Source organism: Notamacropus eugenii, chromosome 6 (assembly GCF_028372415.1).
Source record: "Notamacropus eugenii isolate mMacEug1 chromosome 6, mMacEug1.pri_v2, whole genome shotgun sequence".
NCBI classification, from domain to species: Eukaryota; Metazoa; Chordata; class Mammalia; order Diprotodontia; family Macropodidae; genus Notamacropus; species Notamacropus eugenii.
The window spans coordinates 40,626,869-40,654,823 of record NC_092877.1 but is presented as its reverse complement, the minus strand read 5'-3'; the positions used below and the strand labels follow the sequence as shown (position 1 = coordinate 40,654,823).

Here is a 27,955-nt window from a genome sequence, read left to right as displayed (position 1 = left end):
CAAGGGGGTGCACGATAGAAGGGAGGGCAGATTAGGGAAGGGATAAGCAGAATGCACAATGTCTTGGGGTGGGGAGAGGGGAGGCATGGGGAGAAAATTTGGAACTCAAAATCTTGTGGAAGTGAATGTTGAAAACTAAAGATAAATCAATAACAGAAAAATATTTTGAATTATTTTCTTTTTATTAGTGTTGATGGTACCTTCAGAATCATGCTATGCTTCTGTAGAAACATTTGATGGTGATTCACCCAGTGCCTGCAGGACCCAGTGCCTCTCCACAGGCTCACACCCCTTTCCACCTCAGCCTGACATATAAATGTCCTCCCAAAGTCCTCCATCTGAGGAAAGAACTCCAGCTTGCTGATGCACGAGCAAAGCAGTCCATTCTCCAAAGTCTCTGCAGCCTCTGATGTCTCAATACCTTCCAGTATCAGCCTGTCCTCCTTATACCAAGACACTCTGACATCTCTGGGAAAGAAGAAGTGGATCCTGCATGCCAAGGTTACACATTCCCCAGGCTGGAGGTGGTCTGAGGAACACTGGATCTTTTTCAGCTTGGGCTGAGCTGGAAAGAGAAAAAGCACCAGGGTCAGAGTCAAGGCATAAGACAGAGTAAGTTGTGTTGGGAAAGGCCATGGAAGCCTTCTGAGCCCTACCTGACATCTGAATCCTGTGGAGCTGGGAATCTTCATGGACAGGAAGAGGGGAAGCATGTCCCTAAACAGAGGCCCAGAACTAAGGACAGTTCCTCCGTACCATCAGGCCACAATGACTGATCTCTCCCTTCCACAGGAAGTTTTCCTGCCTCTACTACTTGTGTGTTCCTTTCACCTCTTAGAGATATAGTTCCTCCACCTGGAAAGTTAGGGAGTTGGAGTAGATGACCTCTTTCTGTCTATCCCTTTGGCTCTAAATCTAAGATCCAATGATTGCTAAATTCCCTCCTGCTCTAATTGCTATGGCTTTATGACCTCTATTTATTGTCCATACTGCCCAATATGTTGTTGAGTCAAAAAGTATTCAAAATGCATCAGGCAAACTCTAGGGATACAAAGGAAAACAAAAATAAACAAACCCTGCCCTCAAGGAACTCATAATCTAATGACCAAAACAACATGCAAATAACCATGTATAAACAAGATACTGACTGGATAAGCCCAAGATCATTTCAGGCAGAACTTACTAGCACTGAGGGATTGGAAAATGCTCCCTACAAGAAGTAGGATTTTCATGGGCAGCTAAGTGGTACAATGGAGACAGCATTGGCCCTAAAATCAAAGGGAACTGAATTCAAATCCGGCCTCAGACACTTGACACTTACTAGCTGTGTGATCCTGGGCAAGTCATTTAACCCCAATTGTCTTACAAAAATACCCAAAAAACAAAACAAAAAGGTGGGGTTTTCACTGAGACCAGACAGAAGCCAGAGAAACCAGGAGGTGGGGGTGAAGAGGAAGAGCAGTACAGGAATAGGGGACAACCAGTGAAAATCCCCAGAGTCAGGAGATGGAGTATCTTGTGCAAGGAACAGAAAGGAAAGTAATGTTACTAGACTGAAGGGTACGTGCAGGACAGCAAGAAAAAGAAGTCTAGAAATTTAGGAGGCAGGAAGAGGTTACAAAGAGCTTTAAATACCAAACAGAGAATTTTATGGTTAATCCTGGAGGTGATAGCAACACTCTGGAGTTGGTTGGTGGGAGGGTTGCAGTGAGTGGCTCAAAACATAATCAATTCTGCATTTCAAAAATCACTTTGGTAGCTGAGTAGAGAATGGACTAAAGTGGGAAGAAACTTGAGGAAGAGAAACCAACCAGCAGGCTACAATAGTTGAGTCATGAGGCTTACATCAAGATAATCTGGTGGCAGTGTCAGAGGAGAGAAAGAATCATAAGAAATGTTATGTATACCACACCTGACTGGGCAACTGATTGAATATGGGATGAGGGGTGAGAAGAGTCAAGGATGACACCTAGGTTTTGAGCGTTAGCAAATGAGAGGATGATCATGCCCTCAATAGTAAAAGAATAGTTAAGGAGAGAGGAGGGTGAGGGAGGAAAGATAACAAGTTCAGATTTGGCCATGTTTGAGCTTGAGGTGTCTATGGGAAATCCATTTCAAGATGTCCAATAAGCAGTTGGAGATTCAAGACTGCAAGTCATGGGGGAGACTGAAAGTGGATACATGGAGCTAATGAGATCACCAAGTGAAATAGTGTAAAAAAATATTATGCAAACTTACTGTCCAGTTAAGGGCACTACCATTCAATTCAATTCTCTATTACATATTATTTTCTAGGAGTTTCATTATATAAGTTCTATTTTCCTATAGAGACTTAAGGAGGCAGCACCATGGAAGGAAAAGAACACAGAATTTGGAGTCAGAAGGACATAGAGTTGAAGTCCAAGTTTACTCGGACCAGTGTTTACTAGTCGTCTCCTTACAAATCACTTCACTTCTCTGAGACAGAGTTTGTTCATCATGACTCACTCAGTCAATAAACATTTATTACATGCCTACTATGCACTAGGCACAGGGCTAAACAGTGGGACACAAAATAGACAAAAGACAGTCTCTGCCCTCAAGGAGTTCATGTTGTAACCATAGCTTCCCTGTGTGGTTGTGAGGGAAAAATTCTGTAAACCTGAAAGCGCTAAACACACTTACACTATAAGATTCCAGTTATTGTTATTATTACACAATAAGCTGCTGGAAATAGTAGCTAGGTTTGTCACACCACATAATACCCTCTCACCACTCCCACCCCAATACCTGATAAGGGCCCTGCTTAGAACAGACATGTCAAACGCATGGTCCAGAGGCCATAATACAGCCAGCAACACTTCCAAATGTGACCCAGACTAGATTATAATGTAATTGGGAAAGAGTTTGTAACAAATATTAATATTTTACCAGAATGTTTGTTAAGATTTTAACGAAACAAATAAAAATATGGTAAAACATGGATAATGTGCACATGTGGCTTTCTAACTGAATCCTTACATGTGGTTTAGTGGCCACCATTTCTCCTTGACTTGTTTGTAACTGAAGTATGATGATCAGTTCTGGCTGTCACATTTTGGGAGGGACATTGACCAGCCAGACCATTTGCAAAGGAAGAAGACAGAGGTATAGTGGAGGCCAAGCCATTCATCAATCAATCACTACAAGTGAAGATGTTTAGCCTGGACAAGAAAAAACATGACAGCTATTTTTAAGTATTTGAAGGAATAGCCTTCAGAAAGTGGTTACATTTATTTCAATTGGCCTTAGAGGGTAGAACTAGGTAAAATTGGCATAGGTAAAACTTAGTAAGGTATGGAGAGAAAAAAACAACTTCTAACAAGAAGAATTGTCATAAAGTGAAGTGAATTAGAGAATTATTGAGCCATGAAAAATGAAAACATGGATGATTTCAGAGAAAACTGGGAAGACTTGTATGAACTGATGCAGAGGGAAGCAAGCCAAAACAGAACAATTTGTACAATAACACCATCACAAAGAAAAATTACTATGAGATACTTGGGAAATCTGATCAATGTAATGAGCAACCATGATTCTAGAGGACTGATGATGAAGGGTGCTGTCCACCTACTCACACAGAGGTGATGGATCAAGATACAGAGTAAGATATGCATATTGGGACATGACCAAAAGGAGAATTTGCTTTGCTCGACTGTGCATGTTATAAGGGTTATTGTTATTGTTCATTTGGGATGGAGATGGAAGGGAAGGAAAATAAAGAGCTTCCTAATCAAAAATAATAATAAAATTTAAAAATAAAAAATAATTTTAAAAATAATAAAAAGTAAGAAGAACTTATTTTTAAAAAAAATAAGAGTGAGCTTTCTACGTGGGTAATGAGTTCTCCATTATTAAAGGTCTTTAAGCAGAGACTAGATTATAAGATGTGAGAAATATCACTTGTGATGCTCGTTATATATGTTGTGCCAAGTTGCTTAACTTCTCTGTATCTCAGAGAAGTCTCCTCACCTGTAACGTAAGGTTAATGAAATATTTCCTAGGTGGATAGAATGTTGGACCTGGAGGCAGAAAAACCTGAATTCAAATTCTGCCTCCGACGCTTACTAGCTGTATGGCCCTGGGCAAGTCACTTAATCTCTCTCTGCTCCAGTATCCTCATCTGTAAAATAACACCTACCTCCCAGAGTTGTGAGGAGAATATTAGATCGTATTTATAAAGTGCTTTATAAATCCAACGTGCTATATAAATTCTAGCTATTGTTATAATGACAGGGTTGTTATAATGAAAATCTTTATAAATCTTAAGAGTGATAGCAAAAGATAAACTTTATTAAGTCATTAGAGAATGGATAATTGCTCAGGTAAAGGTTGGGAAAGGTAAGTTCACAGATCTTTTTCAGCTCTGAGAGTCTACAATTCTGTGAAAGAGTTGTGAACTGAACTGGTCTGGACCAGACTGGAATGGTCTCCCTTTACCCAGACATGGACATTGCTACCTTCCCATCAAAGTCTGTTATCTTAAACACAAGCTGTTTGAGGTACTCTAACACCACAGAAAATGTGGGAATAACCCTTAGAATGCAATTAAAAGTCATCTCCTTTCCTCAACTTACCTATGACCTTCAGATGGATCTTCCTTCTGGAGGGGGTCTTCAGGGATGAATGTTCTACCTGGAGAAAGAGATCTGCTTCTGAGAATGCAGCTAGATCAGACACCAAGGTGAGACTACCTGATATTCCAAAGAAATTATGTTTTAGGCCTGAGACTACAGCACTCAAGGTGAACTTTGATTGGGTCTCCATCAGCTGCATGGATTCTAAATTTTCCTCCCTTTCCATAGCCTGAGTCGTCCACCTAATGAGGAGCTCTTCCTCACTCAGGGTGTTGGTCTTTAGGAAACACTTCAGCATCAGAGGTTTGGGCCTGTAGTGCCAAATCACAAAGTGGAAAGTCTTCAGTTCCTGGTGCTTGAGATACTCTGTTGCTGGGAGTGGGCTCAAGTCAGGTGCCACTGAGGAGAGAGATGTATGATCTTGAGTAAGCTAAAAACAAATCAAACAGCTGAGCCAGAGACTCCCCACCTCACCCAGCTCCCAATCCTAACAGGACCAAGGACAGAGAGAACGAGCCCACCCAAAGTGGGAAGGCAGAGCTCTAGCCTGAGAGGTCAAAGACCCAGGTCCTAAGTCTTGCAACTGCCATTGCCTGTATGTGGGAACTTGACCACAAATTCTCTGACTCTCAGATCCTTCACCTACAAAATGAAGATAAGAATGCTTGCACTAATTCCCTTCCAGGGGCTGTGATGAGGGAAAGGCTCCTTGAACCAGACAGCAGAAGAGAAAAGTAATTTATTATTATCAGTCTTGTTTTTTGAAGCATCATGCTGTGTACTTTGAGCAGGAGTTGTGTGCTTGGATGTGAGTTTTTGTTAAGAATTTCTTTCTTTCTGGACCTCCATTTCTACAGCTATAAAGTAAAGGGGTTGAATGAGATCCAGGTCCCTTCCAATTATAATTCGTTTGGTGCCTGTGGAGGAGAATGGGCAAGGCTCTCTGCATCTCCAAGAGAGAAGGAAGGATTCTTATAAGTATATATTTACTGCTTCCATCAGAGGAGCCACAGCAATTCTGAGCAAATTCACCTCTCTCAGCTCATTGTCCCAATTTTAAACATTGAAAAATTAAGGTCTAGAAAGGGGCAGTGACTTGCCCAAGGACACCTGGTGAGTCACAGAAGCAACTGGGTCCCTGGACCACTGGAACAATCATTCCATGCACTGAATCTGGCTGCCACGTACTAGAGACTTGGTGGGTCCCTGTCCTTCCCAATATGTGTCCTACCTCTTGGATACAGCAGATATAGTCAGGGATAACAGAAGGAGTCAGGAAAGGTGAATGGCTCATGAACTTTCTGTATGACTGTGATCATTTAATTGAACCTTAACACAGTGCCTAACACATTAATAAACCCTGAATGATTAACTTCTCTCAGCCTCAGTCACCATATCTATGAAATGGGGATGATAGCTCTAGAGGAGAAGGTGAGGCTGGTGACCTTGCATAGCCCTCCATCACTCAAATTAAAGTCAACTGCAAGTCATGTCATCATCTTGATGTGATGGTCCTCTTCAAGAATAAAGGAAAAACAAAATGAAATGGGACCAAGAGTGCATCTGTTATCTATCACACAATCCTCTGATGAGGGACAAATTTGATGTCAATTATCTATGAAGATGCTCTTAAAATAGAAAAAGTGAGTAAAATATGCGAAAGAGAGCAGGAGAAAGTTCAGAAGTGAACACAAGCTGACACACAGGACAGTGGGAACTATATTAGGGCACAGGAACAGGAAAGACAACTGTGATTTCATTATGATAGGAAACTCCCAGGAGGGGAAGCTCCCTCCTCCAATGCAAACTGGCACCTTCTTTTCAACTTACAGTCTCAGAGCATTGCCCAGAGATATTAAATGATTTACTCAGGGTCATACAGCCAGTGTGGGTCAGAAGCCTGCTCTGAACCTGTTCTTCATGATTCCAAAGGTGGGCTCTTCACTCACCACTGTAAGCTACTAAAATTCCACATATAATTCAAAAACAATTATTACATAATGTAAATTCATAATTTTATTTCCAATCCTCCTCTGTCCTTTCCACATGAAAATATTCATGTTTGTCAAGATCATAATAAAAAATTTTACAATATGTAAAATGAGGGAAATCTGAATTACAGTACTTACCTTTATTAAAATTCATTTAATAGAATCCTCTTCCAAGGCCTTTAATTATCATAGTATGGAGGGGATGACACTGGATTTTCAGAGTCTATGCCAGTGGTTCTTATGAGCTGGCAAGGCCTAGAGTATAAGTCTGGGGTGAACTGTGCATCTCTCATCTAAGGACAGGTGTAGCTAGTAGAGGCTTCTTAGGAGTGGGAAGCTCTTTCCTTGGATTAGACCCTGTTCTCAAGAAAAACTCATAATTTCATTCAAGAATAAAGCAGTTTTCCACTGGAGAGTGTTGACTGCTAAGACTGTATACTAAAGTGGGAAGGGACAGTGAGCGACCTGTATTGGTGGAAAGGGAACCTACAACAATGAGGTCATGAATCTTTCAGGATCATAGACTATTAAAGTTGCAAAAGACCCTAGATATCCTTCAGTCCAGGATCTCCATTTTAGAAATGACAAACCAAGGTCTAGAAAGTTTAAATGAATGGCTCAAGATAAGATCATAGTCAGGATTCACATCTGGATCTTCCTAAACTAAGGGTGATGCTTTAGGAAATCCTCATTTCTACCACATAGCACTACCTCCTTTTGAACTATAAAGATGGATTCTCACTTATTCATTCCCAAAGTGATGACATCAAAGACTCTCTAGTCTAAAACAGGTTTGTCCTAGAATTAAATTTGGAGTTTTTCCTGAGAGTAAGGTCAAATACAAGTAAAGACTTCCGTCTGGAATGGTGACAACCACCAACACTGTGTATTTCCTTCAGTATCCCTATTCATCTCCTCTATCTGATCAGCCACAGTCGGACACACTGAAATTTCACTTTACAATGGTGATGCCATTTTGGTCCTCTTCGAAGATGAAGGATAACAACCAACCAACCAATCATCTCCGCTATGCTCCCCTATCCTCCTACTAGGGAATAACTGTGAGATGCTGGGCTCAGTTCAGCCCCTTCCCTCTCTTGTTAAAGTTTTTAAAATAAATTTTATTGATATCTTTTATTTAAGATCACTTACATTTCCCAGTGTATTCCTTCCCTTAATCACCCTAAAGAGTCTCTTACCTTTTCTACAATGTTCCCAAATAAAGAAACATAACCATATCACTAGTATCACCAGTAGTATGAAGGCAACAATCATCCAGACTGTAGCACTTGAGAGCTCTGCAAATGAAAGAAGGGAATAAATTCAGATGGCTGTCTCAATGATCATCACCACTAAGTTTCACTGCCTTTGGAGGATACTTGCTTAGAAATACCTAGTATTTATGCTATGGTATCAGTGTCCCTAGCTCTGGATCCCCAAGGGATTGACTCCCAATTCCTTCCCCCTCAAAGCTGGTGTTTTTTGACACACACCTGGATTAATTTAGCCCATCTCTAGCATCTCTGTCTTTTTCTCCCAGTGGATGTCTTTGACTTTGGACTCTCCCAACAGAGGAAATACACAAGTCTCCAATTTCCCTAAGATTCGCTAGAACAACAACAACTAAAAATTGCTTCCTGCCACTTTACTTAGCTTAGAAAGCAGGGATCTGACTGGTGCCTAGTTAAATGAACATTTTAGGTACTGGGGATAAGCAGCACCAAAGACATGCTCAAATCAACTTTGTAGTTCATGGTGTGAAAATAATGCAATTGAGATGCTGATGAAAACTCAAGGCATGCCTCCCTACTACTACAATAAGATGCAACGCCAGGACTCAAGACTCCATAGAGAGAGAGACTCTGTGACTTCTCACAGTAGAGAGACAGAGATCACAGAACATTGACCCCTACAGAGAACAGAACCAAGACTCTAAAAATCTACTGGTAGGTAGACTAACAGTGTGACATATGGTGAAAGAGGTTGAGGTCAGGACCAGGAAAAGCTCATGTGGAATATGGATAGTGAAGTCAGGGAAAAGAAGCACACCATCTGAGAGTTTCCTAGATTAACTAACTCTTTTTGAAAATTAAATACTAAGCCCAGTTTTTCAACTCTGCAAGAGTTCATATTCCTAAAAATCTAATAAATTTTAAAGTTCCAGACTCTGCAAATCATTATTTTAAATTGTTGAGCCCATTAACCCTGAGGAAAACCTCTAGTCATCCTACCATAGGTATGGTCCCTTACCATTACAGTTACCCAAATATCAGAATTGGTCCATCTTTGACCTTGGCAGGATCTTCTGATGTCTTTACATGGTCTCTCTTCTCCTTTACCTATAAATATCTCACTTAGAACTCTGTTTTAGTCTACATAGTCCCTAAAGCCCCCTAGGAAAGTGGTCATGATAAAATTTTTTAATATATAAAATAAGTAAATAGAACCTAGTGTATATGTGGTAGCCTACTTGTCCTATGTGCCTGGACTGTATTGTCCTCCCCTCACATACTAAGAATTTTATGTAGTCTGTGGTAGAGCTTCAGGCTTCAATATGACACAAATCTTAGAAAAACTTTATGTCTTCATACAATGCAATATGATTACCATGAAGTAAGATTTTTGTGCCCAAATATAAACATGAAAGGCAGGGATAAAGAGGCCCGGGGAGAGTAGGAAGATCAAAGGGAGGAAATAGACAAGAGACAATAAAGCAAAGGAGAGAGAGTTAAGGATGGAAACAGAGGACAGCAGGGGAACAGTAGAAGAACAGAGGAAAACAGGAGAAAAAGTAGGAGCAAAAAGAAAAGGAAAAAGACAAAATGAGGGAAAGAGTGGAAATGAAACAAAAATGACAGAGATATAGGAAAGGAGAGGAAAAGAGGCAAAGAGGGGAAGAGGGAAAAAGAGGTAATGAGTAAGGAATGTTCAATCATTCAATATACAATTAAGCCTAGTTTTTCAAGTGAGCAAGAACAACATATAAAATTCACTACATTGAACTGAAGACTCTGTAAAGCTAGGGTGGACTGATACCTGTCACAGTCAAGGTAGTCCTGTTCTGCAATGGGATCAATGGTGATTTATGATTTACACACTGGTAGATGGTTCTATTATCTTCCAAAACTGGGAACAGAATAAAGCTGCTGCTGCCACTGAATGTACCATTATCTTTCCAAATGGAACTCTTGTAGAGGTATTCAGAATTGTCCACATCTGCAGAGTGGATCCCTGCAATTGCATTCTTCCAGAAGACTTGAACTGACTCAGGATAGAACCCTGCCACAGTGCAGTCCAGGATGTATGTTTTCTTCTCCTCCACTACAGTTTCTTGTGGCAACAGGATGCTGGAGGAAGGAGCTATAAGGAGATAAGACTCAGTTTGGGGCCATGCTAAGAGGATACTGGAAGCCACTCAGACAATCAATAGATATTTATTAAGCACCTACTGTGTGCAAGGTACTATGCTAAGCACTGTTCCAAAAGGTTCCCTTCTCAACATACCCTCATGTATTAAAGGATACCGTCCCCCACACTCCAGAACACACAAATACACACATACACAGAGGTGCTCTTCATCTATGCTAAATAAATGTAAGACTACAAAAAAATATTCTTCAGGATGATTTTACAGATGAAGAAACAGAGGTACACAGGTAGAAATTTCCTTCTCAGAGTCACACAAAGTAAAAGACACCTCTGCTGATGGGGGGCCTGGAACCTCTCCCCCACTACCCATATTTCAATGCACCAAACATCAGAATTTCCTACATGTAGGTTCTTGCTCCACTCAGGGAGATTGCAGCCACTCCAAGGTGCAGCTCACCTACTAGACAGTGTCATGAGTTGTACTCAGGGTGGGGACTCAATAAATACTCTGGGTTGAGGTACAGGGTGAAAATTAATGGACTTTGGAGGCTAGAAGCTCTGGGTTACAGTTCCAGCTTGGATAACTTTCTGTGTAAATGTATGGAAATCACTTTTCTGTTCCTCAGTTTCCTCCTCATAAAAAATGGGCATAGCAATCTTTCCTTCATAGGTTTATCATGAGGAAAATGCTTTGTAAATCTCAAAGGGCTCTAGAAAGGAATGTTGTCATTACTGATTCACTGATCAATTAACATATAGTCCACTATCTCACTTCACTCTCTGTCCAGGTGGATATTTCCAACTGTCAATAATTTTCAACCATCCAACACACAGGATACACTAGAGATTAGGTCCCTTCTCACTCATCCACAATGGTCAGGTAGGCTGTTCCCTGGACTCTATTAGGAGGGATGATTATTTCACACCTCTATTCCCCTCCTTCTTGAAGCTGGATATGGGGCAGATGGAGTGAGTCATCTCCCCTCCTCAGCCCCGACATTGAGATGTTGGTTCCCGGTCTAGACTGAGTCTGGTTTCTTCCATTGTACTCAAAGATTTTTTCTTCCTTGTCAGAGTTTGACCTTCTCATGAACCACCTGACACCAGTGACACTGATGTTCAAGGGTCAAGAACCATAACCAGACAATACACAGAGGATGGTGACATTTTCATTGAGGGATACAATCTGAGCCTTCTCATCCATCTTCACTTCCAGGGAACCTACAAGAATGAGAGTAGACAGAATGTGAGCTAAAACCAAAGACATCAGCCTCCTGCATGGGACCAAGAGGGCTAGGCAATAGAGTCACAGGAAGGGGCAGATTTAATTCAGAAAGCATTTTATAAGCATCTTTAAGGTGCAAGGCATTTGGCAACATATTAGAAATGAAAACAGTATACAGTTTTTCAAGAGATAGAGGACATTATGAAGTGAAAAATGAATAATTTTGATTATATTAAATTGAAAAGTTTTTACACAAACAGAGCCAGTGCAACCAAGGTTAGGAAGGAAGCAGAAAACTGGGAATTCTCACAATTAGTATCTGTGATAAAGGCCTCATTTCTAAAATATATAGAGAACTGAGTCAAATGTACAAGAATATAAGTCATTCCCCAATTGATAAATGGTCCAAGGATATTAACAGGGAATTTTCAGAGGAAGAAATTAAAGCTATCTATAAGCATATGAAAAAATGGTCTACATCACTATTGATCAGAGAGATGCAAATCAAAACAACTCTGAGGTACCACATCACACCTATCAGATTGGCTAACATGACAATACAAGAACATGATAAACGTTGGAGAAGATGTGGGAGAGTTGGAACACTAATTCATTGTTGGTAGAGCTGAGAACTGATTCAGCCATTCTGGAGAGCAATATGTAACTATGCCCAAAGGTCTACAAAAATGTGCATAGCCTTTGACTCACCAATATTGCTTCTAGGACTATATCCCAAAGAGATCATAAAAATGGGGAAAGGTCCCACGTATGCAAAAATATTTATAGCAGTTCTTTTTGTGGTGGCCAAGAACTGGAAATCAAGGGAATGGTTAAACAAGTTGTGGCATATGAATGTAATGGAATACTATTGTGCTGTAAGAAATGACGAACAGAAGGACTTCAGAAAAACCTAGAAAGACTTATATGAACTGATGTTGAGTGAAATGAGGAGAGCCAGGAGAATATTATGCACAGTAAAAGCCACAGTGTGTGAGGACTGCTTCTGATAGACTTAGCCCTTCACAGCAATGCAAGGACCTAAGACATTCCCAAAGGATTCATGAGGCAAAATGCCATCCACATTCATAGAAAGAACTATGGAATTGGATTCCAGAATGAAGCAGACTATTTTCTCTTGTGTCATGTTTTGTTTTGATTTGGTTTGGTTTTTCTCATGGTTTCTCCCATTCATTTTAATTCTTCTATTCAACACTATTAACGTGAAAATGTGTTTAATAATATTGCATGCGTAGAACCCATATAAGATTACATGCCATCTTGGAAAGGAGGAGAGAGGGAGAGGGAGAAAATTTAAAACTTCTGGAAGTGATTGTTGAAAATTGAAAACAAATTAATTAAATATTTTTAAAAAGTGTACAATTTTTAACAAACTATGGTACAGGCATACCTGGTTTTATTATACTTCACTTTATTATGCTTCACAGATGTTACATTTTTTTACAAATTGAATGTTTGTGGCAATCCTGCACTGAGTAAGTCTTTTAGCACCATTTTTCCAACAGTATGTGTTCACTTTGTCTGGTAACTGTCACAAATAATTCAAATTTTTCATTATTGCTATATCTGTTATGGTGATCTGTTGTCAGTGATCTTTGATGTTACTATTTCAATTGTTTTGGGGCACCAAGAACTATGCCTATATAAGATTTCATCATCGAATAATGTATACCTTCTGACTCTTCCATACCCTGGTCATTCCCCATCTCTCTCCTTCTCCTCAGCCTTCCCTATTCCCTGTGACACAACAATATGGAAATGAGACCATAAATTAATAACTATGCAATGGCCTCTAAGTGTTCAAGTGAAAGAAAGAGTTAGGTTCTCGGGGCGGAGCCAAGATGGCGGAGTAGAAAGACGCATATACGCTACCTCCGAACCCACTGCCCATAAAATACCTGTAAAAAAAAAGAACCACCGGCGAATTCTGGAGCAGCTTCTGCTCCACAGAATGGAACGGATGAGATTTCTGCTCCAGAGAGCCTGAAAACCTCTCGCAAAAGGTCCCTCGCGCCCCAGACCCGGAGCAGAGCCCAACCCTGCCTCGGCGGCGCAGCGCCACAAGGAGCAGATCCGAGCAGGCTTCAGGGACGAAATCTCCAGCAGCCGCGTGGGTCCCTCCACCCACAGGTGAAAAGGGTTGGTGAGAGGGTCTCTTTGGTGGGTCCAGAGGGGAATGGGGTGCCCCCATAACTCAGGCCCCCTCGGGAGGCAGCAGCGGAGGCAGGAGCAGACCAGGGGCTCCCCAAGCAGGCAGGACCCTGGATCCATTGTTGAAGGTCTCTGCATAAACCCCCTGAGGGAACGGAGCCCGTGAGGCGGCCCTGCCCCCACCTGAGCACCTGAACTTAATCTCACACTGAATAGCAGCCCTGCCCCCACCCAAAGCCCTGAGGCTGTGAAGCAGCATTTGAATCTCAGACCCCAAGAGCTGGCTGGGCAGATCTGGAGGCAAGGTGGGTGTGGAGAGGACACTCAGAAGTCAAGTCACTGGCTGGGAAAATGCCCAGAAAAGGGAAAAAAAATAAGACTATAGAAGGTTACTTTCTTGGTGAACAGGCATTTCCTCCCTTCCTTTCTGATGAGGAAGAACAATGCTTACCATCAGGGAAAAACGCAGAAGTCAAGGCTTCTGTATCCCAGCCCAGCCAATGGGCTAAGGCCATGGAAGAGCTCAAAAAGAATTTTGAAAATCAAGTTAGAGAGGTGAAGGAAAAACTGGGAAGAGAATTGAGTGACATGCAAGCAAAGCATGAAAAACAAGTAAACACCCTGCTAAAGGAGACCCAAAAAAATGCTGATGAAAATAACACCTTGAAAAATAGCCTAACTCAGTTGGCAAAAGAGGTTCAAAAAGCCAATGAGGAGAAGAATGCTTTAAAAAGCAGAATTAGCCAAATGGAAAAGGAGATTCAAAAGCTCACTGAAGGAAATAGTTCTTTCAAAATTAGAATGGAACAGATGGAGGCTAATGACTTTATGAGAAACCAAGAAATCACAAAGCAAAACCAAAAGAATGAAAAAATGGAAGATAATGTGAAATATCTCATTGGAAAAACAACTGACCTGGAGAATAGATCCAGGAGAGACAATTTAAAAATTATGGGCCTACCTGAAAGCCACGATCAAAAAAAGAGCCTAGACATCATCTTTCATGAAATTATCAAGGAAAACTGCCCTGAGATTCTAGAACCAGAGGGCAAAATAAGTATTCAAGGAATCCACAGATCACTGCCTGAAAGAGATCCAAAAAGAGAAACTCCTAGGAACACTGTGGCCAAATTCCAGAGTTCCCAGGTCAAGGAGAAAATACTGCAAGCAGCTAGAAAGAAACAATTCAAGTACTGTGGAAATACAATCAGCATAACAGAAGATCTAGCAGCTTCTACATTAAGGGATTGAAGGGCATAGAATATGATATTCCAGAAGTCAAAGGAACTAGGACTAAAACCAAGAATCACCTACCCAGTAAAACTGAGTATAATACTTCAGGGGAAAAATTGGTCTTTCAATGAAATAGAGGATTTTCAAGCATTCTTGATGAAAAGACCAGAGCTGAAAAGAAAATTTGACTTTCAAACACAAGAATGAAGAGAAGCATGAAAAAATAAATAGCAAAGAGAAGTCATAAGGGACTTTACTAAAGTTGAACTGTTTACATTCCTACATGGAAAGGCAATATTTGTAACTCTTGAAACTATTCAGTATCTGGGTACTGGGTGGGATTACACACACACACACACACACACATGCACACACGCACACGCACACGCACACGCACACACACATAGAGACAGAATGCACAGAGTGAATTGAAGAGGATGGGATCATATCTTAAAAAAATGAAATCAAGCAGTGAGAGAGAAATATATTGGGAGGAGAAAGGGAGAAATGGAAGGGGGCAAATTATCTCTCATAAAAGAGGCAAGCAAAAGACTTATTAGTGGAGGGATAAAGAGGGGAGGTGAGAGAAAAACATGAAGTTTACTCTCATCACATTCCACTAAAGGAAGGAATGAAATGCACACTCATTTTGGTATGAAAACCTATCTTACAACACAGGAAAGTGGGGGATAATGGGATAACCAGGGTGGGGGGGATGGTGGAAGGGAGAGCATGGGGAGGAAGGAGCAATTTGAGGTCAACACTCATGGGGAGGGACAGGATCAAAAGAGAGAACAGAAGTAATGGGGGACAGGATAGGATGGAGGGAAATATCATTAGTTCTTACACAACACTACTATTATGGAAGTCATTTACAAAACTACACAGATTTGGCCTATATTGAATTGCTTGCCTTCCAAAGGGAAGGGGTGGGGAGGGAGGGAGGGAAGATTGGCAGACAGGGGCAATTAGAACACTCGGTGTTTTGGGGTGGGGGGAGGGGACAAAAGGGGAGAAAATTTGGAACCCAAAATTTTGTGAAAATGAATGTTAAATGTTAAATAAATAAATAAATGAATGAATGAATGAATGAATGAATGAATAAATGAATGAATGAATAAATGAATGAATGAATGAATGAATAAAATAAAGTGTTCTGTAAAAAAAAAGAAAAAAAGAAAGAGTTAGTCAAGGTGACAAACTTCATTGTCTAATGTAAGACATTTCCAGAGCCACTCCAGCCTTCAAGTAATCATGACTCTGATTTGTCAGCAGCCATCAACATCCAGGCAACAGCTTCCACCAGCAAAAAGATTACAACACGCTAAAGGCTCAGATGATTGTTGGCATTTTTTAGCAATCAAGTATTTTTTCCTTTAAGGTACATATATTGGGTTTTTTTAGACGTCATACTATTATTGCACACTTAATAGACTAAAACATAGTGTAAACATAATATTTATATGCACTGGAATACCAGAAAATTCATGGGATTCATGATATTTGCTTTATTGCTGTAGTCTGAAACCAAACATGCAAAATCTCCAGGTATGTTTGTTTAAGTTCCTAGCCTTCTACTAGCTTAAACTGCACTCTACCTGGATGATATATCATAGCTATAGTATGAGGAAAATGAAGGCAGAAAGGAGTCCTAAGAATTGGGAGGACAAGTAAAAGTTTCAGGGAGAAAGTGGCATCTAAAATGAGCCTTAAAGTAAGACAGAGTCTGAGGCAGAGGAGAGGAAGAGGAAGGAGAAGATTCCAGGACTGGGGAATGATTTATGCAAATGTCTTGAGGTGGGAAATGGAATACTGAGTTTAGAAAAGAATTATTTGTGGTTTCATTAGAACATAGAGTCCATTCAGGGAAGCAGTAGGAAATAGAACTAGAAAGAAAAAAAATTGTGGAGAACTCCAAGTGCCACATTAAAGAGACTACATAATACTCTATAGGTAACAGTGAGCTACTGAGGGTTTTTAATCAAGGAAATGGCAGTCAGACCAGAACCTTTGGTGTAACAATAGATAGACTGGAAAGGGGGGAGAAGATGAGCAAACAGCAGATGAGGAGGTCTTTATAGTAGTCAAAGAAAAAAGTGAAGAGTGCCTGAACTAGGAGAAAGACTGTGTAGAGAAGGGTCTAGAGGCAAGAGATGTTATAGTAAGATGGCTATCTCACTTGAATAATACTTTAAGGTTTCCAAAGTGCTTTACAGATATTATTATTTCACTCGATCTTCATAGCAACCTTGGGAGGTAAGTGTTAACATGACCCTCACTTTACAGATGAGAAAACTGAGGTAGTGAGAGGTTAAATAACTTGCCTAAGTTCACACAGCTGTTAAGTATATCAAGTGAGATTTGAACTCAGGTCAACCGATTGGACATGGAAGTGAGAAAGAGAGCTAATCTATCTCTAGTTTCCATGCCTTCATACAGGCTGTCCTTCATGCCTAGAATGAGCTCCCTTCTCACCTCTGCCTATTAGAATCCCTAGCTTCCTTCAAAACTCAGTTTCAGCATGACAAGCCTTTCCTAAACCTAAACAAGCTCCTGAAGGAGACAGTGGGATAGGGGGCACATCTAAAGGGTTTGGCCTTTGCAAGGAGGAGGGAAAGAGAACTGAGAGAAGGGAAGAGAATATGCATTAATTAAGGACCTATTATGTGCCAGGCATTGTGCTAAGTACTTTGACAAATATGATCTCATATGATCCTGACACCAACCCTAGGAAATAAGTATTATTGTTATCCCAATTCTAGAGTTGAGGAAACTGAGGTAGACAAAGCTGAAGTGACTTGTCCAGGGTCTGAGGCCAGATTTGAATGTAGATTTTCCTGATTCCTAGCTCAGGGCACTGTCCACTGTACCACCTAGCTACCAAAAAATAAAAATGAAAGAACAGAGAGCGGGTAAATATGTATAGGGTTCTTGAGGCAGAAAACGGGGATAAGAGGAACTTCTGAGCTTTCCACCCTTGTTTTAAAGGAAAGTAAGATGCAAGGACATGGGCTAAGAGGAGAGAGAGAGAGAGGTCAGCAAGCACTGGGGGGTTGGGGTGGGAAGAGAAGTCACTGAGGAGAGGGGAAGACCATGAGCCATAACCTAGGCCACCATACCCTTCTGAGCTATTTCCAAACCAGGATCTCACAGTTATCTAAACAGTTATCTCACAGTTATGTGGCTCACACACTGGCAACTGTGGAAAATGAGAAAGCATCATATCATTGACTTAAAACTAGGAAGGGCTTTCAAGTTCATCTAATCTGACTCCTAATTTTTCAGATATATCTTTGGGAGTATGCACCCTTTAGCCAAGGTCACACAGAGCTTTCAAACAAGTTGATCTGGCTTTTTGAGCCTTCATCTTCTGACTCCAAATTCAGTACTTCTATTGTAAGGCATTAAAGAGTCTTTTAAAACCTTCTCACTGAGAAGGTAGTATGGGTTAGTGAAGTGTTCAATTCTGAGTATGGAAAGAAAAATTTGAGGAGGGTTTGGATCTCATTGAGATAAGAAGGAAATGGGAAGATTCCATTTCTGTAAACTTCTGAACATTCATGGGAGAAATGTCTCAGAATCAAATAAATGAATGAATGAAGCCTTCCCAGCACTGATAGTCTTGTGAGTCACAGAGGCTGGGACAGAAACCACTGCAACAAGAGGAGTTTGGGGCAGTGGAGAGGGTGGGGAGGAGTTAGGAGTGAGGAGGGGAAGCCTTACAAAGGAACTGCTGGAACTCAGCGCCCTCTTGAGACTCACTCCAGAATCTACTCGGGAGGAGAAAGTGAAGCTTGTGAGTCTGCGCAGCCTTGCGTCACTTAAATCCAATTCACTTTCAAGTCCTGGCATCATCTTCCTGACGTCATGGTCCTCTTCGAGAATGAAGCACAAACAACAGCGAAACCTCCAGAGTCCCAGACTGCCCTCCTTCTGGTTCACTCCCAGGGGCTGGGCTGTGTGAAACGAAGAGGAGGACCCAGGTTCTCCTGACTGTGCGAATTATTTTAAAAATCTCGCCCCCTCTCGGCTTTCTCCAATGCCCAATGAAGAGGCAGGGCTGGACGATCACTTAGGTCTCTCCAAGTTCTAAGAACCCGTGTGTGAGGCTCGAAACTTGGCAAGAAAAGGAGGCAGGAAAGGGCCACCGACCCATTCAGCAAGGAGCTCTGATCGCCCTTCAAGAGCTTGTCTGTATTGAACCCTAACTCCCCAATCCCAGTTCTCTGTCATAGATGCCCGCCCAGAGGCGAAGTGTTGGAGAGGTACCGGGGAAGGGAAGGGAGATAGAGGGGGACGATTGTGCACACTTCCAAGTCTCTCCAGACCCAAGAATGGGGCTTCATCCAAGGTCCAGGGAACCCCGCCCCTTCCTTCAACCCCCCTTGCTCTCTCCTCTTCTCCTCACCTGCTGTACACATCTCCTCCCCTATCTCCAGGGCGCACAGAATCCAACAGAGTACTGCCTCTCTCTCACCTTGGCTGCAGATCAGAGTACTAGAAGCCGGGGCTTGAAAGAAATTGGTGGGAATTTAGAGGGGATCTCTGCAGCAACTAATTAAACAGCAAACATCTGGAGTTTACTGAGTGGGACAGTGACTCATGTGCTTTAGAAAAATCACGAGGCATCCGGGCTACGAAAACAAAAATTAAAATAACCTCTGCTTTCAAGTAAACTACATTTTATAGGGGGAGATAACGTATACAAATATAGGTACATACAAGAGTAGAAGCGCATCGAGTGAGACCCTGGGTTTCCTCGCCTGGGCAGTTGTGTACAGGATGCGTTAGAGATTGCTGAGAGACCAATTAGGTGGTCGTTGCAGTGGTCCAGGGGAGAGGTGTGGAGAGGAGTCATTGGAACGGAAATTTGTAAAGCAATGCAATGTTTGTGGGCTTCACCAGCGAAGGCGGCTCCCCTGTTTGGGTAGGGTGACCCAAACGGGATGACCGTTACTCGTCTGAAACTTTAATCTTTAGTTAAGAGTCTCCGCGGCACAGGCTGGCAGAAAAAAAGGTTGGCCACCTTCCAGTTTGACAGGAAAGCAGTCGCCTATCTCTCCCTCCAAGTGCAGAAAACCCGACTACGAAGAGGGGCACACCCTGCGGGCAGGAAGTGGGGGGCGGGAACAATCTGTGTTTGCCCTCAACCTGTCAAATACAGAAATCAGTAAGTGCCCTCTCTCTCGGCCACCTTCCTGGAAAGATGAATTCATTTCTTCCACGAAGTTTTACTGAGCTCTTTCTGTGTCGGCTGCTCTCTAATTGTTGCGTAGCCAAGTGACGGTTAAAAAATATCTCATTTGATGAGGAGTTAAACCCTGGATGAAGGAAAGCCAAGGAGTGACAGGGCAGCCTAATATGAGGAGGAGGGTGGAAATCCTAACAATTAAAGGTATAGTGCAAAAGATGAAAGAAGTTCCTTGCTGAGCAGTCAGTGGAGATCTTTCCGTAAAAGGCTGGGCAATATTTAGAAATATTGCAAAGAGGGTTGCTACGAGAACTTCGAATTCCCTCCCAACCCTCAGATTATTATTTTATTCCCCGTCCTACTCTCCTTCCTACCTTGGAAACTCCCTTGGGGAAAGAGCTCGATCCCTGGTTTCTTGACTCCCCAACAGAATATAACCCCAGAGCTCAGTTTCTGTCTGCTGCAGCTGGAGGACAGCTATGATGACAAGCTGGTTCTCGTCCTTCCTCTGCCATTTACTAAACATCATGAAACCTTTCTGGGCTTCATTCATTTTTAACCTCTGGAAAAGAAGGAACCAAAGTCACAGACATCGAGTTTATCTAGTCTAAATCCCTGATTTTACAGGTGTGAATGCCCAGGATTCTCTTCAGACTGGCCCAGCAGGACAGAATCACTCATTAATGTATATACTTCTAGCTCAGGTTCCTAGGCTGAGGGGGGGGAGAGTTGGGGGAAGGGAGGGAGAAGTCCTAGACTCCAATTACAATTCTGTTACTTGCTCTCTTTGTCACTTGTTCTCGCTTTGGGACTGCTTTCCCTGTATGAAAAGGGGGGGGAGGGGCGCGAAGGGGATTAGCCTAAATGATTCTTAAGGTCTCTATCAACTCTTACAGTCTGTGCATTTAAGGAATTGGAAGCGAGGGAGGTGAGTTGAAGGAGCCGACCTCATTCAGCAACAGGCTGCCCATCCAGCCCGGAAAAATCCAGAGAGAGCCTCTAAGATTTAGGGACCAGAGAACAGCGCATGGCCGGCCGGACTGGAGCGTGGTCGTTCCCACTGCCTGAGCCATCCGGCCAGACTTGAGAATGCGATCCATCCCCAGAGAGGGTAAACTCATCTCCTTCCTTATCTGGCTCGTGTTGGGCCGGGTACAGCCCCAGGAGCAGTCTCAAGAGCATCCCAGCAACTGACAGGCAGTGACCGTGAAAGGCCATAAGGTCATTCCACCCTGGGTGGTTTGGAGCCTCAGCCTCATATACTAGTGTTAAAAAAAAAAAAAAAGCTGCAGCTACGCAGTTAGCGTTTCGGAGAGCAAGCCTCCTTGTTTAACAATCAGAAGAAGCAACCTACCAAATACAGAAATTAGTAAGTGCCTGTAAGTCCATGGGTCCACTTCACTGCAAATAGGAAATCATACTACCAAGTTTTACTCTTCCTGTGTCTGTAAGGAAGTTACCTCATAGGCAAGTAAGTGTGTCAAAAAAAAAAAATCATTTTTTCTCAGAGGAGTTGAAGGCCCTGGGGCTGATGCTGGATGAAGAAAAGCCAACAAGTGATACCCAACTTAATGTGATGGGAAGGAGTGTAGGGTGTGTGCAGGGAAGATGAGCACCTCTGGGGTGAGGGCTGCCCTGCCCTTTTCAGGGCTGCTTTCCACCTTTGGTGTCCACCTGTTCCACCTAACTCTCACCTCTGGCTCCCAGAGGCTGTAGCATGCCCAGGGGCCACATCTCAGGTAAACCCTTGGCTCAGGCAGAGGGCAACTGAGGGGTCTCATCCATCAGGTGCATGGGAGTGGGGGGGGGTGTACCCCAAATATGTGAAGACATCCCCTGGTAGAATAGACAGATGAGAACAATTTGTTCCAATAGCCATGAAGGCAGATGAAGAAAGTGCTGTGGATCCCTTAGAACTTGGTTAGGCAGTGGAAGATGCCAGAGTCATTTACTGCATCTTGAGCTGTGAATGGAGCATGTAGGGCCCCGAGTCTTCTTGACCCTATCCTGCCACTGGACTCTGATGACTCTGGTGCAGGGAGTGAAGCGGACAACTTTGTGCAACTCTGTCTCAATAAAATCCAATTTACACACAAAGCAAAAGACAACACCTATACCATTTTACCATTTTTACCTATCTCAAGGTCCTGTGGGACAAGCAAATGAGGAAGGAGCAGGAGCGGCTACAGTGGCAGCTGCAGTCACAACCCTGTAGACAAGAGGCCCAGGCCATAGGGTTGTCTTCTCACTGGAAGCAGCAGTGGGATTCTGTATCCCCCTGGTAGTCTGAGCAGCCTTTTAATAATCAGGCTGCTCACCTCCTGGCACACTAAACATCATACCAAACACCAAAAGGTACACCAATCATCACATATTGTCTGATTTTCTGTTTAATCAAATTTGAAACAAATCTATACAAAGAATGGCTGGAACAAAGTTTTCTAATATTTCTAACAAATATTACACTGGAGAATATGATTTTTTACAACCTATATACAAAAAAGAAGTCCATATATAACATAAGTTAGCTAATCCTTGAATCTGGGTCTTCTTCGTTTTTGAAATTGTATCTCAGAATTGTTTCAATTTGCATTTCTCACATCAAGAGTTATTTAGAACATTTTTTCATATGACTATATATCTTTTATTTCTTTGCGTGAAAAGTGCCCATTCATATCATTTGACTATTTATTAATTGGAGAATGGCTTGTACTTTTGTAAATTGACTCAGTTCTCTCTATCTTTGAGAAATGAGGCCTTTGGCAGAGAAACCTGCCACAAATATTTTCTTCATTTTCCTGCTTTTCTTCCAGTCTTGACTTCATTGGATTTATTGGTACAAAAACTTTTGATTTAATGTAATTATTCACTTTACATTCTCATCATGCTCTCTATTTCTTCTTTCATTATAAATTCTTCCCTCATTCATAGATCAGACACATAAAGTATTTTATGTTCCCCTAATTTAGTTATGTTAATACCCTTTGTTTCTAAATCATGTACCATTTTGACTGGTATCCAATGTGAGATGTTGGCCTACATCTAGTTTCTGCCCAACTGCTCTCCATTTTTTCTAGCAATTTTTGTCAAGTAGTGATTTCTACTCTGAAAAGTTTGGATCTTTGGGTTTATCAAACACTATATTACCATGGTTATTTACTACTGTGTCTTATATGCCTACTCTATTCCACTGATCCACCACTCTATTTCTTAGCCAGTACCAGATTATTTTGATGACTACCACATTGTAATATTGTTTGGGAGGGGAGGAGGAAGAGGATGAAGAGGAGGAGGGGGAAGTGGGGAAAAGGAGGGAGAGGGAGCCAGAGAAAGTAGTGGAGGAGGTGGAGGTGGAGATGGGGGGTTGTGGGGGGTGATGGTAGTGATGCTGATTGTGCTGCAGCTGTTTTTGTTATTACTGTTTTTAATAAGATCTTATCCTCAAAGCACTAAGATTTGTATTTAGAAAATGGAGTCAAGAATGGAACTAGATTTTTAGTAATCTTCTTTAGTAACCTTCTCCCCTCACATTTTTCAGAAGAAAATAAAAATTGTTTTAAAGTGTTGCTAAAAACAAAATTATAATTATGCTTTTGATGATGCTACAGGAGATAAGGACAAGAAACAGGACATTTGGGGACAGAGCCAAGGTAGCAGAGTAAAAGGATGGACCTGCTCTAGCTCTGCCCCCACAGCCTATAAGACATCTGTAAAAAAATGACTCTAAACAAATTCTAGAGCAGCATAATCCACAAAGTGACAAAGTGAAACAGATTTCCAGTTCAAGACAACCTGGAAGGCCAACAGTAAAGGTCTATTGCACCAGGCTCAGAGCAGAGCACAGACCAGCCTTAGCCATACTATATGCTTGAACAGGACTTGAGCAGGCTTCAGGGCACAGAATCATGGGTAGCAACTCTGGTTCCCAGATTTCTCAACCTACAAATGCCTAAAACAGCTTCAAAGGTCAGTAAGAAAGCTCTTTCACCTGGGTGAAAGGAGAGTGTAATCTGGTCCAAGCTCCATCCCCAGGGTGGCACAGTGTCCACTTTTGGAGCCTTCAGCCTAAAGACTCTGGGGGAATCGAGCACCTGATCTGGGTCTCAGTTCTGAATGGCAGTCCTGAGTTGAGGAGTGCTGGTGTGGTGGAGCAGGTGGGAGCAGTGGAGAGAGAATCCTACTCACAAATCCTGGGCAGAAAAGAGTGTTTGTGGTTGCTCACAGACCAGAGCACAGGCTAGGAGAGGAGGAAACTCCTCTTCTTTGATTGTGCCGCATTGGAGGAACCGAGAACTTACAAGTACCTAGAGTATACCCTCCACTAGACAAAAGACTCAAAAGTCAAGTAACTGGCTGGGAAATGCCCAAAAAAGGGGGGAAAATAAGACTATAGAAGGTTACTTTCTTGATGAAAAGGCATTTTCCATCCTTTCAGATAAGGAAGAATAAAGCACACTATCAGAAGAAGATATAAAAGTCAAGGCTCCTACATCCAAAACCTCCAAAAACAATTATGCAATGGTCTTAGGCCATCGAAGAGCTCAAAAAGGATTTTGAAAATCAAGTAAGAGAAGTGGAAGAAAAATTGGGAAGAGAAATGAGAGAGATGCAAGAAAAGCATGAAAAGCAGGTCAACAGCTTACTAAAGGAGACCCAAAAAATGCTGAAGAAAAGAACACCTTTAAAAATAGACTAACTCAAATAACAAAAGAGGTCCAAAAAACCAATAAGGAGAAGAATGCTTTAAAAAGCAGAATTGACCAAATAGAAAAGGAGGTTCAAAAGCTCACTAAAGAAAATAGTTCTTTAAAAATTAGAATGGAGCACATGGAAACTAATGGCTTTATGAGAAATCAAGAAATTACAAAGCAAAACCCAAAAAAATGAAAAAATAGAAGATAATGTGAAATATCTCATTGGAAAAACAACTGACCTGGAAAATAGATCCAGGAGAGATAATTTAAAAATTATTGGTCTACTTGAAAATCATGATCAAAAAAGAGCCTAGACATCATCTTCCAAGAACTTATCAAGGAAATCTGCCCTGATATTCTAGAACCAGATAGTAAAATAGAAATGGAAAGAATTCACCAATCACCTCCTGAAAGAGATCCCAAAAAGAAAACTCCTAGAAATATTATAGCCAGGTTCCAGAGTTCCCAGGTCAAGGAGAAAATATTACAAGGATCCAGAAAGAAACAATTCAGGTATGGTGGAAATACAGTCAGGATAACACAGGATTTCGCAGCTTCTGCACTAAGGAATCAAAGAGCTTGGAATATGATATTCCAGAGGTCAAAGGAGATAGGATTAAAACCAAGAATCACCTACCCAGCAAAACTGAATATTAACTTCAGGGAAAAAAATGGAATTTCAGTGAAATAGAGGACTTCCAAGCATTCTTGTTGAAAAGACTTAGAACTGAATAGAAAATTCAAGAATCAAGAAAAACATGAAAAGGTACAGGAAAAAAGCCTTAAGGAACTCATTAAAGTTGAATTGTTTGCATTCCTACATGGAAAGATGTTATTTGTAACTCATGAGACCTTTTTCAGTATTAAGATAGTTAGAGGGAATACAAATATGTAGGTGTGTATGGATATGTATGTTTGTGTATATTATATATGTATAGGTATGTATATGTACATGGGTGTATGTGTGTATGTATATATGTATATATACATGTATACATGGACAGAGGGCATAAGATGAGCTGAATATGAGGAGAGAATACCTAAAAAAATAAAATTTACTGTTGATTGGAATGTACTAGGAGTAAGAGAAAGGGAAAGGTAGAATGTAGCAAATCATCTCACACAAAAGAGGGAAGAAAGAGCTTTTACAGTGGAGGGGAAGAGGGGGGAGATGAAAGGAAATAATTGAGTCTTACTGTCACGGGATTTGGCTTAAGGAGGGAATAACACACACTCCATTGGATATGGAAGTCTCTTTTACCTGCAGGAAGGCAAGGGGGAAGGGAATAGAAGAGGCAAGATAATAGAAGGGACAGCAAATTGGAGAAAGGGATAATCAGAAGCAAACACTACTGTAGCAGGACAGGATAAGGGAGAGAATGGACTAAATGAAGGGCAGGATAGGACAGACAGAAATGTGGTTAGTCTTTTACAACATAACTATTATGGAAGTGCTTTGCAATGTTACACATGTATGACCTATTGTCATACAATTGCTAGATTTCTCAATGAGAGTAGGTTGTATTGATCCTTCACTGCTGAAGAAGACCATGCCATCAGAAAAATAATGACATGACTTGCACTTTACTTTGTTTTGAGTGAGGGAGGACTGTGCAAGGTCACCAGCCTCACTTCTCCTGCAGAGCCAACTGAATCCAGTGACCAGATATTCATCAGGATGACTGGAGATGGCCCAGGATGCAATGGGAGACTTTGGCCCCTTTGGGCCAAGGTCTATTCAGGTACTCACTTAGGGTGAGGTAACCCCATTCAGTGTATAGGCCTGTTTAAGTAGTAATCAGGGGGTCTCTCACTAACTTTTCTCCCAGAAACTTCTTAATAGTTGATTGGTGAGAAACTTGTGGTGCTCTCCTTTCTATTTCTTCTTTGCCCAGTGGACCACTGCACACCTTTATCTTGCGTGAGTGCATCTCTATCCACGTTGGCCAGGCTGGTATCCAGATTGGCAATGCCTATTGGGAGCTGTACTGCCTGGAACATGGTATCCAGTTTGATGGGCAGATGTCAAGTACACAACCATTGGGAGTGGAGATGACTCTTTCAACATTTTCTTTTGTGAAACTGATACTGGCAAGCATGTTCCCCATGCTGTGTTTGTAGCCCTGGAACCAACTGGTTCCAGGAAACTAGAACCTACTGCCAGCTCTTCCATCCTGAGCAGCTAATCGCCAGCAAGGAAGATACTGCCAACAACTATGCCCCTAGACACTATGCTATTTGCAAAGAAATAATCGATATTGTTCTAGATGAAATTCGGGAGTTCTCAGGTCTTCAGGGTTTCTTGGTTTTCCACAGCTTTGGTGCTGGGACTGGCTCTGGTTTCACCTCTCTGCTGATGGAACATTTGTCCATTGACTATGGCAAGAAGTACGAGCTGGAGTTCTCCAGCCCCTCAGGTTTCCACAGCTGTAGTAGAACCCTACAGCTCCATTCTGGCCACTCACACCAACCTGGAGCACTCTGATTGTACCTTCATGGTAGACAATGAGGCCATCTATGATATCTGTCACAGAAACCTTGACATTGAATGCCCAACCTGTACTAATCTGAATCACCCTATTAGTCAAATTGTGTCCTCCATCACTGCCTCTCTCTGATTTGATGGTGCCCTGAATGTTGATCTGACAGAATTTCAGACCAACTTGGTGCCCTATCCCCATATCATTTCCCTCTGGCCACATATGACCCAGACATCTCTGTTGTGAAAGTCTACCATAAGCAGCTGACTGTAGCAGAGATCACCAATGCTTATTTTGAGCCTGACAATCAGATGGTAGAATGTGAACCTTGCCATGGTAAATACATAGCTTGCTGCCTGCTCTATCGTGGTAATGTACTTCCCAAAGATGTCAATGCTGCTATTGCCACTATCAAGACAAAGTGTAGCATCCAGTTTGTGGATTGGTGCCCAACTGACTTCAAAGTTGGTATCAATTACCAGCTTCCCACTGTGATTCCTGGTGGTGACCTGGCCAAGGTACAGTGAGCTGTGTGCATGTTGAGCAACTCTACAGCTGTTGCTGAGGCTTGGGCTCACCTGAACCACAAATTTGATCTGATGTATGCCAAGTGTGCCTTATCCATTGGTATGGGGGGGGGGGGGAGGGCATGGAAGAAGGAGAGTTCTCTGAGGTATGGGAGGATATGGCTGCCCTGAAGAAAGATTATGAGGAGTTTGGAGCAGATAGTGCTGATGAAGGTGAGGAATATTGAATTTGTATGTTATCTTTTTCTTTATTCTAGATCCGTCTTTTTTTCTGTTCTGTGAAAATGTCCTCTGTGATCATTAAATGTCAATAAAAGTGTTATACTTGCAAAAAAAGAAGTAATCAGGGAATGGCCTCTTTAATGAGGCAAAGAAAAATAACTACATCAGGCTGGGAGGGAAACAACAGTTACTATTGATAATCACTCTTAAGCCAGGAAGGAGAGTCCAGCCCTTAAGTGGAGCTTGGGCAGGGGGCTAG

General features: G+C 41.8%; 1 protein-coding gene and 1 pseudogene across 1 annotated transcript; one reads left to right on the top strand and one right to left on the bottom strand.

Annotated features, from left to right (window-relative positions):
• Positions 1-170: 170 nt before the first annotated feature.
• LOC140512030 (uncharacterized) lies at positions 171-18,615 on the bottom strand. Its single transcript, XM_072621404.1, has 6 exons — positions 18,306-18,615; positions 10,882-11,176; positions 9,623-9,946; positions 7,786-7,884; positions 4,596-4,994; positions 171-565 (listed from the first exon to the last, which is right to left on the bottom strand). Exons 2-6 carry the CDS (start codon positions 10,931-10,933, stop codon positions 171-173), a joined length of 1,269 nt encoding a protein of 422 aa, XP_072477505.1. The 5' UTR covers positions 10,934-11,176; positions 18,306-18,615.
• A 7,402-nt stretch (positions 18,616-26,017) lies between these two features.
• LOC140512805 (tubulin alpha-1C chain-like) lies at positions 26,018-27,701 on the top strand (annotated as a pseudogene).
• Positions 27,702-27,955: the final 254 nt, after the last annotated feature.

Bases quoted from the DNA above. Each gene is read 5' to 3' on its own strand.
- LOC140512030 (XM_072621404.1), bottom strand. From the start codon at position 10,933: ATGACTCACTCCATCTGCCCCATATCCAGCTTCAAGAAGGAGGGGAAT. The intron at 7,885-9,622 runs GTATCAGTCCAC...TTTCATTTGCAG, and splicing joins GACTACCTTGACTGTGACAG to AGCTCTCAAGTGCTACAGTC. The intron at 566-4,595 runs GTAAGTTGAGGA...TTCTCTTTCCAG, and splicing joins GATCCATCTGAAGGTCATAG to CTCAGCCCAAGCTGAAAAAG.